The sequence below is a fragment of the Equus caballus genome, chromosome 20 (genome assembly GCF_041296265.1).
Source record: "Equus caballus isolate H_3958 breed thoroughbred chromosome 20, TB-T2T, whole genome shotgun sequence".
In the NCBI taxonomy this organism is placed as follows: domain Eukaryota; kingdom Metazoa; phylum Chordata; class Mammalia; order Perissodactyla; family Equidae; genus Equus; species Equus caballus.
In genome coordinates, this window is record NC_091703.1 from 42,788,930 (window position 1) to 42,803,420 (window position 14,491).

General features: G+C 51.1%; 1 protein-coding gene across 17 annotated transcripts in view; it reads left to right on the forward strand.

Annotated features, from left to right (window-relative positions):
- DAAM2 (dishevelled associated activator of morphogenesis 2) overlaps positions 1–14,491 on the forward strand; it is a 105,284-nt gene that overhangs the window by 87,684 nt on the left and 3,109 nt on the right. For 7 of the 17 annotated variants that reach the window (XM_001500726.7, XM_070245541.1, XM_070245543.1 and 4 more), the window contains 9 exons: positions 3,009–3,115; positions 4,358–4,442; positions 6,012–6,118; positions 6,240–6,328; positions 9,987–10,155; positions 10,344–10,451; positions 11,378–11,438; positions 12,632–12,763; positions 14,063–14,233. In XM_001500726.7, the coding sequence (XP_001500776.2) occupies positions 3,009–3,115; positions 4,358–4,442; positions 6,012–6,118; positions 6,240–6,328; positions 9,987–10,155; positions 10,344–10,451; positions 11,378–11,438; positions 12,632–12,763; positions 14,063–14,233 (1,029 nt within the window). Of the gene's footprint in view, positions 1–1,563; positions 1,735–1,933; positions 1,961–3,008; positions 3,116–4,357; positions 4,443–6,011; positions 6,119–6,239; positions 6,329–9,986; positions 10,156–10,343; positions 10,452–11,377; positions 11,439–12,631; positions 12,764–14,062; positions 14,234–14,491 lie in introns of all 17 variants that reach the window. The other 10 variants (XM_005603873.4, XM_070245536.1, XM_005603874.4 and 7 more) reach the window with 2 other exon arrangements.

Below are 14,491 nucleotides of genomic sequence, written 5' to 3' on the forward strand. Positions count from 1 at the left end.
GACTCTCTCCCAACTTTCATCTCCCAACACCCCCACAAGTCAGTTGAACAGAGGATGTTAATGTTTCAAGGAAAATGGAGCTGCCCCGCATCATGTTAGGGGGTTGAGGCTGGGGCTCAGCCTGGGCAGGTCGGGAGAGACACTGGACTTTGCTCCACAGACACTTTGTACAGATGGCTGACCAGTAATGATCTTCCAGGGGCAGGAGTGGGAGTGGGGTTGATGGCAGAACACAGGGCATTCCCAAGGCAGTTCCATGGGGATTGCCGAAAACACTGATTCTCAGACCTTGTCCTCAAATGAATGTGAGTCAGGAGATGAGTTGGACCCAAGGAATCTGCATGTAGCTCACACATCTGGGGGCCTTCCCCCCAAGTCCAATTTGGGCGTTACCAGCATAGAGGCCTTAGAGCATTTGCTTTCTCTCTGGCCTGCCTCCGAGGGGTTGTCTCCTCTCTGGGTTGTGCCATTTTCTTCTGTGTTCTCTGCTGAGCCCAGGGTCCTAGCCCAGAGAACTTTCCCAGGAGCCAGTGAACAGGGTCTGTGCCCTCCCGGGCTCTGGCAATGGCTGGATGTTATGGCCAGGCTCCTTGCTGCTTTCTGCCAAGTCCGGGCTTGCAAATGACCCTTCCGGAGGGCAGACAGGACTGAGGGCCATGTGACTACGCCTAGGGGGCTAACCAAAGGTGGGGTGGCTCTCACCCTGTTTTGGAGTTCTAAAAAAGCCAGATGGTTGTTTATTTAAATGGAGTTTCTCAAGGCATCTGAATCTCTACCCCTAATTCTAGGAAATGCTTTTAGCCCCAGGTGCATATCAGGCTGGCATGGCCACGGGAGCAGCTGTGGCCTGGCTGCAGCTGGAAGTCCTGAGCTCTTGGGGCTCCTGAGCGTCAGTGCTGGGGGCTGGGTGCTGGGGACGCAGGGAGTGCGTGCAAGGGGTGGATCACGCGCGGCCCATCACATGTCTCCCCCTGGTTTGAGAGTCTTCCTCTGGCCAGGGTTCCAGCCCAGCCCACTCAGTCTCCAGGGCCCTGAGGTAGGGCTGGGATGGGGTCACTGGGGAAAGAGGGCCTATGGAGTTTGGGACAAGCTGGACCTGATAAGTGGAGAGGAGTTAAGACAGAAACTGTTCTGTCTTCTCTTACCTCTCTGAGCCCACTCAGTCCAGCCCCCTGTTTGCAGATGGGGCTCACTGCTGTGACTCAGCTGTCATCCAGACTCTGAGCTAAATTCACAGCAGAGATGGAGACATCCTAGAGGCCATGTCGCCTTGGTCCCCTCCTCTCCCTGTCTTGGGGCCCTGGGTGCATGGGGCAGGGGAAGTCCTGTGAACTGTGATCTTCCGTCTGTGCCCCATGCAGGTCCTGAGTTAGTGACTTCAACTCCGTCAGGGTCAGGAAGAGAGAACTAGATGTGGGCTCTTCCCCCTTGGCTCCCTTAGAGATCAAAGGACAGACAAGGGGTGAGGGGCAAAATTCAGGGACACTTGCCCTCGTTGGCCACAGTGAATGTGACTTTGACATGCATCTAGCTTACGTTCATTTGTGTCTGCTCCCCTGTTAGAGAGACGAACTCATCCTGGGGCAGATTCCCAGCAGAGGAGAGGGAAGAACACAGCCAAGGCCTGGGGTGGCGTGCTCAGGGGCCTGGTCAGCCCTAGCCGGGGAGCAGTGGTGCCGCTGGGCCCAGGACAGGCGGGAGACCTGCCTGTTCTCCGCTTTGCTTGGCTTCTCTGTGAGTGCATGTCTGCGAGAAGCAGCTCCTGGCCAGGGCTACCTGCAGGTGTCCATCTCCAGCGATGGGGGTCTCATTGGGATGGGGCGGACAGAGCTGAGGGTCCCCATGTCTTGCCTACTGTTCCTGGGTCCCCAAAACTCTTGGCTAACGTTGTGCATGTTTAATTCTCTGTTGGCTGTGGCTGCTACCTGCCTAGGAGCTGATAACTAATCCTTCTCAGCAGGTGAGTCACTCCTGGGACTCTGGACACTCTAATATTTAACTACTGTCCTGGGCTGCTGCCCTGTTCTGGGCCCAAAAAAGAGGGCTTGTCCATTCTTCCTTCTACCTTATTACCCATCCGTACAGGGAGGCACAGGGCTGGGACCCCACAGAGAAAGAAGAAATGTAGGAAAGGGAGATAATGTAAGCAGAGCCCTGCCAGCAATGGGGGTGAATACTGGAGTGAGGAGGAAGAGCTAGTCTCGATCTATTGTCTTACCCACTGAGCCCAAGGCAAGCCCGTCCTGTAAGACTGCACAGGCTGGACACTGCACAATTCCAGGGCACAATTCACAAAGATAGCAATGTGAGTGGCAGCCTCTGGAGTGGTGTAACATGGAACATGTGTTTGGTGGGACCTCCCAGAGTGAGAACTAGCCTCCTGTCTACCTCACCAGGGGCCCAAGAGAAGCAAGGGGAAGCCATCATTTCTTGGGAAGCTGCCTGCTGGAACCCCAGAGGAGAGAATTCTACATGGAATTCTGCCTCAGTTTCCCCACCTCTGACCTTGAGGATGCCCTGTACCCTGGGCCCAGTGGGCTATGTCTGAAGGTCCAGGAGTCCAGGAACTGTGGCCTTGCGGGGACTTAAAACCAGCTTCCCATTATAAGCTTGGGGAGGCTGTCTGGGGGGAGTTGTGGGAGTGGAGGTTGACTCTGGGGATGTGGGAGATCATATCACATTCCCCGAAGCCACAGGGATCGGCCACTCCCTCCATCGGAATAGCTCCTTCTCTAGTTTGCCAAGAGAGCAATCTCTAAAACAAAAAACTGGGGGCTCCTTATTGCCCCCCTAACCCTTTGTAGCCCATGGTAAGGTCCCAGATGCCTGCCATTAGAGTCGGTTATTAACTGCCCTCCTCTCTCTCTCCTTTTTCTTTTCCTTCCTTTCTTCCTCTCACACCAGGAGCATTCCCTGGTTGGTAGGGGGGTGGCTCCTGGGTGGGTGGGCAAGAAGAAGATTGGGGACAACACACACCTCACCCCTTCCACTTGGCCTGTCGGTTTCAGAAGGAATTGGGCTCCACCGAGGACATCTACCTGGCCTCCCGCAAAGTCAAAGAGCTGTCGGTCATTGACGGCCGGAGGGCCCAGAACTGTATCATCCTTCTCTCCAAGTACGTGCTCGCCCTGCCTCCTCGGCCCCTGCTCTGGGAAAGGCTCCTGGCGGGAGTGATGGGCCCCCCAGGGAGCAGGGACCCGAGCTGGAGCGAGAGCAAAGACGGTGGTTTACCTGAATGCTTGGGGGAGAGAGGTGGCAGAGGAATGGGGGCATAGCAGTCTCTGGTCACCCCTCTCTGCTCTCCCCTGGAAATGGGGGGAGACTGATCTAGGACCCTCTCCTGAGAGCCCATGCTGGGCATCAGTACAGGGCTCTGCAGACAGGAAATGCCCCGACCCCAGGCCCCGACCAGCCTGGTCAGCGTCTAGCAGTGGCGTTGCTCTAAGCCCATGGAGGGCCCGCTTGGCTCAGGCCACAGAGCAGCATGATCTCAGCCCCCAAGCATTTCCCGCGGCTGCAGAACAAACAGCGCAGTATCTGTGCTAACAGCACAGCTTCTGTGTGGTTCCTCCTGCGTGAGCCAGGTCAGAGGGCACCGCCTCCCCTGCTATTCTTAGTGCTGCCCTGGCCACCTCTGGGACATCTTACCCTCCTTTCTCCCACAGGGCCCCAGGCCTCAGTTTCTCCCCCTTGATGGTGGGGGAGAGTTCTGCATCCCCAGGGCTCCCAATGGGTGTGCATCTGGAGGGGATGTGGAAGGGCTGTGTGTGTGTGCACGCACGTGCATGTGCGCGTGTGTGTGTGTGTGGGTGGGTGGCTTCTCCCTCTCCCAGAGAGCAGGACGGATTGGAACAGCTGTGTGGGAGCTGAGGCGCTGTCAGATGACTGAGAGCCATTCTGTCTTCTAAGAATGAAGGAAGCAGGAAGCTGCCCCCAAGTGGCCTGCCCATATTCCCATGCTCCCATGGAGATGCCGTAGATAACGTCAGGCATGAGGAGAAGGAGGAGGATCAGAAACCTGTCACCCTCTCTCTCAGTCTACACTGAAGATAGCCGTTTTACTCCTAACTGTCCCTATCAGCTGTGACGGAGACTCAAGCAAGAGACCAGGGACTCCAGACTCAGCTCTCTTATTTAGACACTAAAATAGCTCGTTACGGGGTTTATGGAGCACGCCACGTCAGTGTGGTCTGAGGAGACTGCAGAGGAGCTGAGGAGGCAGTGCTATCAAATATACTCCCACGTTCGCATAAGGGAGAGAGGAGGCCGGGGCTCTGGATTCTGGAGGAGAGGATCTGGGGTCTGTCCTGAGCAGAGGGGCCAGGCCAGGCTGCTCAGGGGGTGGGGTTTGCCGTAGGTTGAAGCTTTCTAACGAGGAGATCCGGCAGGCCATCTTGAAGATGGATGAGCAGGAGGACCTCGCCAAGGACATGCTGGAGCAGGTGAGGCCCCTAGCAGGGAGGGGAGCTGAAACTAGGGGGCAGCCATATTCCTTTCTGACAGTCCCCAGAGAGGCAGAGACTCTTAGGTCAAGGAGAAATCAGGCTATAGGGTGGAGGAGTGAAGGGGAAGGGTTATAGAAACTCTCCTGGGCCAGCCTTTCTGAGGGGAGGCCAGAAAAGGCATCTTTCCTGGGGGATTGAGGCCCCCCAAAAGGAGAGATGAGATGATACCCCACAGGTCTTGAGGCAAAGTCAGAGTGACCTATAGTCTTTCTTCCCCAAATCTCTTCCACCACATTTGTTGTGTCCTTCAAGAGGAACCTAGATAACACCAAACAAAGCCACCATCAATTGGACTTCATTAAAATTAAGAACTCTGTTCATCAAAAGGCACTATTCCTAGACCGAAAAGACAAGACAAGCCTTAGAAGCTCTTTGCCTTATGTGTATCTAGCAAAGATCTCATATTCAGAGTAAAGAACTCTACAAATCAGTGAGGAAATGACAAACAGCTCAACTTAGAAATGAGCAAAAGAGTTGAACAAATGGTTCATGAAAGAGAATTTCCAAATGGCTCCATGTTATTAGTCCTCAGAGAAATACAGTAAATTACAGTGAGGTAGCACCACCCACCTACCGGAATGGCCAAAATTAAGAAGACTAACAACGCCAAGTGCTGGCAAGGATGTGAAGCAATTGGAATTCTCATTTGGTACAATCGTTTTGGAAAATGACTTGGCAGGCAGTGCACACCAAGGCTAAAAAGACTTTCCTATTGGCCAGCAATCCCAGTGCTAGGTATTCACTCAGGAGAAATGAGTACACATGTTGACTAAAAGACATGCACGAAAGTATTTATAACGATTGTATTTATAAAACCCCCAAACTGTGAACCACCCAACAGCCCATCAATAGGAAAGTGAACAGACTGGTTTGTGCCTACAGTAAGCTACTACTCAGCAATGAATAAAAGCAAACTACCAGTACTTACAAGAGGAATGAATCTCAGATGTGACATTGAGTGAAATAACCAGGCACCAAGAGAACACACAGCATGAGTTCATTGACATGAGGTTCAAGAATAGGCAAATCTAAGGTGGTAGAATTCAGTTGAGAGGCTGTATATGGGGGAAGGGGTGGGTTGGCTTATTGAAGTGGTGCAAGAGAACTTTCTGAGGGGATGGAAATCTTCTGGATCTTAATCTGGATGGTGCTTCAATGGGTGCATAGTTTTGTCAAAACTCATTGAACTGCACACTTATGTAGATTGTACCTCAATAAAGTTGGTTTTAAAAAGTGTTGACCTGTACACTTAAGAATAGTGTGCTTTATTGTATGTAAGTTATATCTCGATTTTTTTTTTTTTTTTGAAAAGAAGAAGTCTAAAGAGCTGGGTGTCCTGCCATCTCCTTGGGGTGGATGACGTGTAAACCATCCACATGAGGATGCCTCTCTTCTAAGGGGCCCCCTCCCCATCTTGAACCTGGTCAGTGTACGGGCTTCCATGCACCGCCCCGCCATATCAGCTTCTCACCAGTTTCCCTTCCGATCTTCACCCGTTCTTTGCAGCTCCTCAAGTTCATCCCGGAGAAGAGTGACATTGACCTCCTCGAGGAGCACAAGCATGAGATTGAGCGGATGGCCCGCGCTGACCGCTTCCTCTATGACATGAGCAGGTCGGGGCAGCAGGCATGGCAGGAGGGGCTGGCTGGCGGGGGAGGCAGGCTAAGGAGGGGGCTGGAGCTGGCCGCTGGGGCTGGGGGAGCCATCTTATGAGGTAACTCTCCCTGTCCACAGGATCGACCACTACCAGCAGCGACTGCAGGCCCTCTTCTTCAAGAAGAAGTTCCAGGAGCGGCTGGCTGAGGCCAAGCCCAAAGTGGAAGGTATGGCTGAGGGTGTGGAGGAGGCCTGGAGTGGAGAGACATCTGGGGAGGCCCCGGGGTGGGAGTCAATGAACAGGGCCAGAGGAAAACTCCTTCCTTATTCTTGATCCCCCAAAAAACCCAAAGTCAAGGACAAAGTTTAAAACTATGATTTTTGTAGATATATGCACTTGTTTATGTCAGCACATGTGCCAGCCTTGCAACTCCTTCCCTATGCCTCAGCACGCCAACTCCCCAAGGCAGGAGCTCTGTTGACATCTGCCCCAGCATGGGACAGAAATGCTAAAAAAAATGATGACAATAGCAAATACCCAGAACAGTGCCTGACACACATTGAGCTCATCCATCTTTAACTTGCTCGACAGATACTAAACTCATAGAGGACCTCTGGACAGTAAGTGTGAGCTATTCAGAAAGTAGGAAATTGAGCATCTGATTTTCTGGGTAGGGGAACCCCTCCTATACAGGGCTTTTCCAGATGAGAACTTTGTAATTAAATGAGAACCATTTGCCAAGAACTGTGTGGAGCGCTCCACAGGGTTGGTCTTATTTGGTCCTCACAACCCTATGGGTGTGCCATTCTCTCATCTTTCAATGGGGATGTTGAGGCCATTGTTACTGGTGGGTGGTGGAGCCAGGATTGGAATGCAGATGTCATTCTTCAGAATCCATCCCTTCTCTCTTGTCCTGTAGCACTTCCCAGAGAGCATCTCCCTGGATCTGCCTGTGGGGATGGCAGAGGATGGAGGGGCAGGGAGCTGGGGGAAAAGGCAGGTGGTCAGGATGGTGAGCAGGCATGCAGACCCAGGAGGGGAGAAGGAGGAGAGGCTGTGAGGTTCAGTTGCAGTGAGGGAAGGATCAGCAGATTGGAACAAAACAGCCTGTGTCCAGGATGCTGGGCAGGGGATGGGTGCTGTGGGGGAGGCAGGCTGGGGGCAGAGCAGAGCATGGGCCCCCTCTGCTGGACACTGGGGCTGGCCAGCACTCCCTGGAATGCCCACTCCAGAGAATGGCCCTTCCTGGAGTTTGACAGGCTGCTTTGGGGAGCATTCTGAGGATAGGGAGGGGTGTGACAGAACTAGAGGCAGATGTTTTCTGTAATCTGGATCCTGACACATATAGCAAGGGAACTGCAGACTGCAAGCTGGCTGTGGTCATAGATAGCTGGTCTGAGAGAGAAGGAAAGAGATCAGCAGTGACTCTGCAAGTCTAAGGTCTGGCGGCACCTCCTGCCCTGGTGATGGGTGAGTCCTCACCTTCACACAACTTTCTTCGTCCTGCTGCTGACTGCCTTTGGGGCATAAGGCACAGATAAGGGGTTCAGCCCAAGACATGTGCTCAACTATGTGGGTCTTGGGTCAGTGGAGCAAATGTGAGCAATTGCCAGTTGGAGCTATGGAACCAGAGTAGTTTAGCCACCGGGTAGGTTTAATCTCAGATAATTTCCTGCTCCCAGGAGACCACTCCCAAACTGTCCCTGAGAATTAGTCAGTGGATGCTCAGGAGAGAGTCTCCCTTTAATATCAAGCTCAGCAAGTTCATGTTTCCTGTTCTAGAATGGTCTGGAGGTCTCTTCCCTCTAAGAGTTGGGAAGAGGTGGCTGAAATGGTACCTCACAGAATCAGGTCCGTGGGCTTGACTGGGTGTGGAGACAGAAGGATTGTGCAGGAGTTGGGGTGCATGGTCCTCCTTCCAGTTCTCCAGGAAATCTTCCTGCAAGAGCTGGTTTGGCCCATCCCAGCTGGTTGGTGAGCTGTTGACATCCACCCCCTAGCAGGGCCTCTGGGTCAATTTGCCAAAAGCCAATTCATCAAATTTGACAAATTCACCAATTCTTCTCTGAATATATTCATGAACACATTCTTTTTGAACACATTCTTCTTATGAATATACCAAAATTACCAATTCTCATTATGAATGCATTCATTGAATGTAGTCAAGATGAATATGGTTTCAAATGTAAATAAACATATTCTTATGAATACATTCATGAATATATTATTCTTATGAATATATCTAAAATGTCTGCCTTGCATATGGAAGTTTTCCAATTTACACTGATTTCCTTTGAGCTCTTGTCATTTTCTGTTTTGCCAACATTTTAGCATTTTTTGGAGGACTCCTTTACAAATTTTTCAAGCAGCTTATCAACCTGAGAAAAATTATCCCAACCAACATACATTGCCGGAAACTTTTATAAGTAGTTTTTTAAAAGTAAACTTCCTATTGAAATACACATGTAGAAAAGCTCACACATCACAGGAGTCCTACTGATGAACCATCCTAATGTGAATTCACCTGTGTAATCTATGCCCAGGTCAAGCCATGGAGTGTCCCCAGCCCCCAGAGCCCTTTGCCATGTCCCCCTCCAACTATTACCCCTTCCTTCAAGATTGTCTCTTGAACTTTATATAAAAGGATAGCATAGTACAAATAATCGTACCCTGGATTCTCTGGCTCAGCATTGTGGTTGTGAGTTATCCCTATTGTTACACAGAGCAGTGGTTCTTCATTTTCAGTGCTGTATTTTATTCCATCATATGAATATGCTGTAACTTATTTAACCAATCTATTTGTAATTTTTAAGAGAAAGCAAACTGGAAACCCCTCATATACCTGTCAAGAGTGACGCTGCTGTGAGGTCATAGACTGTGTGCGTGTTCAACTTGAGAAGCTACTGACAAACCTTACTTACTACTCATTTTTTACAGCCTTTTTAATTACTTTGGGGGATTTTTGCAAACTTTTAGTCAATGGTTGTCATTGTGTCTTCATAGCAGCATCTTAAGGAATGTTCAGTTTGGCATCAGCTGAAGATGATAGAATGGTTTGGTCTTCTTATCACCACATTTAATCATCAAAAATTATATTCTATAACTAGACAAAATAGACAACATTTCAGTGTAGGATTTGTATTCCAATTCTGCACATCACCCTAAATACATAATAGCTGAGGAAGGGCTGGGGCATCCACGTCCGAATGAGATTCTGAAGTTTTGGTTCCTGTTAGAAATACAAACTAAAGCTAACAAAGGTAACAGTTAAGGCATTAGGGGGAAATGGTTAAAATGCCTAAAGCTTAGGAAAATTTTTAAAGGATTTAAAAATTGTATGTCAAGTAACCTATTTAGTCAAATCCAAGACATCATCAACTGTCAAGCATGTCGTTATCTTATAGAACAAAAATATAGGAATATTCCAATTGATGACATGTTATGATTTGATTGATGGACTTTTTTCTTTCCAAAAACTCAATATAATTCAGCATTTCAAAAGAGTCAGAAACAGTTCCATAATCTGTAAAATGCTAAAATTTAAATTTTTGATCACTAGGTTTAGAAAAGTAAAAGTATTATATTCTTGTATATATTCACTAAAATCTTTAAATATATGTGAGAAAAGATATTCTTAGGAAGAGTTGGCAATTCTGAGAATGGGTTATTTGGCAAATTGGTTTTTGGTGAGTTTTTCTGCTTCCCTTGGAGGATGGCGGGTGTGGAGCAGACGTAGAGTTGCGAGTACTGTCTCTGCCCCTGAGAACTGAAGGCACTTCACAGACCCTGTTCTGGACCTTGTGGTGGCATCATTCTGGAGTGCAGGGGGACCAGCTGCCCTGGCCCGGTCCGTGTAGGGCTCTGACCTGTCCCTCCTCTCCCAGCCATCCTGCTGGCCTCCCGGGAGCTGGTCCGCAGCAAGCGTCTAACGCAGATGCTAGAGGTTGTCCTGGCCATTGGCAACTTCATGAACAAAGGGCAGCGTGGGGGCGCCTACGGGTTCCGGGTGGCCAGCCTCAACAAGATCGCCGACACCAAGTCCAGCATTGACAGGTGGGACCCTGCCTGCTTCCTTAGCCTCCATCTCACCCCATTCTGGCCTCTCCCCTCCTCCCCGTTGGACCCTTCTTCCATTTCCAACCCAAATTCATCTCCTCTTTCTCCTAATACCTCACCCTAGTTTCCTCTTGACCCTTGTCGCCAAATACCTTGATCTCTTACCCCTGAAATTTCATCAACAGAAACATCTCTCTGCTCCATTATCTGATCATGATCCTGGAGAAGCATTTCCCTGACATCCTGAACATGCCCTCTGAGCTGCAGCACCTTCCAGAAGCCGCCAAAGTCAAGTGAGGGGTCCCTCTGAGGCTTCCTTCTCCCTATGATTATGCACACTCTTGTCTAACTTTCCTCCTTTGAGACTACCCTGGGCCAACTAGGAATGGGCAGTGAGTGTCTCAGTGTCAGCTCTGCGAGGAGCAGACAGAGACATATTTGCTCTCAAATCCTTATTTCAGAGATGCTCCCAGGAAAGAATGCCAATAACAGAATATTATTAAGCCAGTGACCACTGTGGGCAATCGGAACTGAATCCCTCCCCGGGAGTCTGGGAGATAGTGTAGGACATTCCCTCTGCTTATCCCACCCAGTGGGCAAGGAGGCTGGGACATTGTACACCGTCTCCTGTCAGTCACTGGCTGAGGGGTAGTGAGGGGCCATAACTCTCTGGCCATGGGTACAGGCTTTGACCCCAGAAAAAGTGCTCACACAGCTGGAAGTCAGGGCTGTGCACTACAACGTACTGTCCTAGGAGCTATGTGTGGGGCACCAACAGTATCTGCTACAGGCAGGAAGTCAGACCTGAACAGATATAGGCTGATAGAAGCATCTCCAATAGAAGTAGAAATGGGGTGGTGAACGGCCAATATGAGTCAAATGCTTACTGCATGCAGGGTGCCATGTTAAGAGCTTATAAACATTACCTGGTAGTAATAAAAATAGATAAACCCAAGCCAGAGGCCATATGTTGGAAGCCTTCTTAGACACAGGGTGATATTTCCAATCTCCGGAGATCTATAGAATGTAAGTTTCGCCCCTGTTATTTTATAGAAACACAGACAGGGCACCGACGGGAGGTGATTTGCCAGGGCCACGTGTCAGTGGGCAAAGCAGGGCTGGAGCACAGGTCCGGTGACTCCCAGGCCCTTGTGCTTTGCACTGACCTCTCCCCGAAACCACCCTCAGCTCCTCTCTCTCCCTCCGTGTCCCCCCACAGCCTGGCGGAGCTGGAGAAGGAGGTGGGCAACCTCAGGAGGGGCCTCAGAGCAGTCGAGGTGGTGAGTACATCCTCAACACCTGCCTGGGTTTGAGGGGATGCTGTCCACGCGGCCTGTGTTTGCTGCTGCCTGTCACTGGGCCCAGTGGTGGACCCCCAGACGCAGACCCTGTCTGAGGCATTCCTGTGAGCCGAAGCTCCCGGCTGGGGTGGGAGAACAACTGGCACGGTGGGTACAGCCTCTGGCACAGAGTCAGCCCTCAGGAAAGGGTGACTCCGTCATCTAGGGCTTAACTTTAGACTCTCGAAGAGGGCACATCTGAGACTAGCCAGGTCACCGTCTGACATGTCTGTTGGGCACTGGAGTGGAATGGACCATAAGTCAGCTGCATGCTTAAGTTTGATCCAAGTGGACGGGAAAGAGAATCCACCAGAAGCTGGCTAGGGACAGACAGCACATAGTGTGACACTGGAGACTCTTCACCTCCTCCCTGGGTCAGTAGAGGACCCAGGGGCTGCATTCTTTGCTGGACCCAGGTCTCTGGTCAGCACCATTCCTGTTCTGATAGTATCATCTCAGAAGCCATCTCTGGCCCTGGGCTAGGCTGGCCCAGTATGGGGATCTCCCCAACCATTTGTCCCCCACACCCGGGAACTAAAGACCCTTCCCATCTTCAAGGGGGTCGTGGGTTAGGTGGGTAAGGGGAGAACGGGCTTAGAGAATGAAGGATGAGAGAGAATGTTTCATTGCCACTGTTAGGGGCAGCGGGGGTGGTTTCAATTTATAGCCCTTTGAAGTGCCACCAAAAACATGGTCCATGGACCAGCAGCATCTACATCAACTAGGAGATTTAGAAATGCATCTCACACTTGAATCTGCACACAAATCCCCCGAGGGTCTTGTTAAAATGCAGATCCTGATTCTGCAGGTCTGGAGTGGGGCCTGAGAGTCTGTGTCTTCAGATTTCCCAGATGATGAGGATGCTGCTCGTCCCAGACCACATTTTTGGTAGCAAGGATCCAGGGAAAGAAAGATGGCTGTGGGGGTGAGGGAAGCATAGAGGCAGGGTGGACTGGCTGACAACTCTCACATCTTTGCCACCCTTAGAATTTTGAGACTTGGGGCGTTCCCTCTGCTGAAGGAAGGCTCGATCTTGTGGGACTGGCAAGAAGGGTGGGAGACATGGTGACCCGCAGGATTCCTGACTTTTATCCTGGCACCCGTCTCACCAGCACTTCACTCTCCCTCCTCAGGAGCTGGAATATCAGAAACGCCAGATGCGGGATCCGAATGACAAGTTTGTCCCCGTCATGAGTGACTTCATCACAGTCTCCAGCTTTAGCTTCTCAGAGCTGGAGGACCAGCTCAGTGAGGCCAGGGACAAGGTAGGGTGCCAACCCTGCCCCCACTCCTCTCTAACTCAGCCCCTTCACCCATCCCTACTACATATGGCCCAGAAGGGACAAACCCAGAGTCGCAGATCTTTGAGGAAAAGCCACTTCCTCCCTCCTAAAAGAAAAGCAATAGCCACTCTGTTGCAAAGATCTTATCCATTCCTCAGGTACCAGGCACCACATTACATGTTTTACAGGATTTATCTCATTACCTACCTTATGGGTTTGTGGGAAGGTTATTAGCCCATTCGACAGCTATGTGCACTGGGATCCAGAGAGGTTAAGTAACTTGCCTGAGGTTGCCCAGCTGTGATTGATAGAGCTGGGTTAGTATCCTGACTCTGGAGCTCAGCTTTGGTCTCAGTTGCTATGCTTCTTCCTGTTTCTCACACTAACACGCACATGGACCCCATCTGTGGGGGTCTTATTAAGAAGTGGGTCATTGTGGCCAGCCTGGTGGCATAGTGGTTAAGTTCACATACTCCACTTAGGCAACCCAGGGTTTGTGGATTTGGATCCTAGGTGCAGACCTATACACTGCTCATCAAGCCACGCTGTGGCAGTGTCCCACATACAAAATAGAGGAAGATTGGCACAGACGTTACCTCAGGGAAAATCTTCCTCATGCAAAAAGAGGAAGATTGGCAATGGACGTTAGCTCAGGGCCAATCTTCCTCACCAAGAAAAAAAAAAGTAGGTTGTCATTCAGGAGGTTTAGGCTGGGGCCTGAGAGTCAGCATTTCTCACAAGCTCCCAGGAGATGCCATGCTCCTGGTCCATGGAGCACAGTTTGAGTAGTGAGGTCTGTTTTAGAGGATTCTGAGTGTGTTGAATTAGGGCTGGCAGCTCTCAATAAAAGTCAGAAGTTCTATATTATCCCCATTTTACAGATGAGGTAACTGAGGCACAGAGGGGTTAAATAACTAGCCCAATAACTATATGACTTCTGAGGTCCTTTTGAGTTCTGACCGGGCAGTTCCTGACCTTAGGAAGTGCTTCTCAAGGGCTGTAGCTCCTGACCCCATCCTCATACCCTAACAGACTGAGGTGACTCCGGGCAGCCTCTGTCAGCTGGCTTGGAACCCTCCCCTCCGCAGGGTGTCAGCCTCAAGCCTTTCCTTCAGCCTCCCTATGCTGCTGACAATGGGGTCTCCCCCTCTAGCCCTGCCCCTCATACCAAAGGTTCCAGCCTTAGACTGGGCTCTGCTCTGGCTGGAACCCAGCCAATCCCATGGGCAGAGCCCACCATGCTTGGGGGTGACTCTCCTCCACCCCTTCTCCCCCGAACAGTTCTCCAAGGCCCTGATGCACTTTGGGGAGCACGACAGCAAGATGCAGCCAGATGAGTTCTTTGGCATCTTTGACACCTTCCTGCAGGCCTTCTCGGAGGCCCGGCAGGACCTGGAGGCCATGCGGAGGAAAAAGGAAGAGGAGGAGCGGCGGGCGCGCATGGAAGCCATGGTGAGGGGGCTGGGCGTGAGGGAGAGCCCGGTGCAAGTGGGATGCTACTAGCGGCAGGGGTGGCGGGGAAGGGTTGGAGTATGCGAGGGGCTGTAGGGGCTGACCTCAGCCCCACAGGGAGAGAGCAGTGTGATGGGGAGGCACGGGCTCCCGGGGAAGAACGAAGGCAAGGCCAGTTAGTAAACAAGAGTCTTGAGCATCGAGGTGCACAGTGGAGGAGTCAGCCCCTGCTGGGGAGGGCGTGTGTTTGTAAATTGG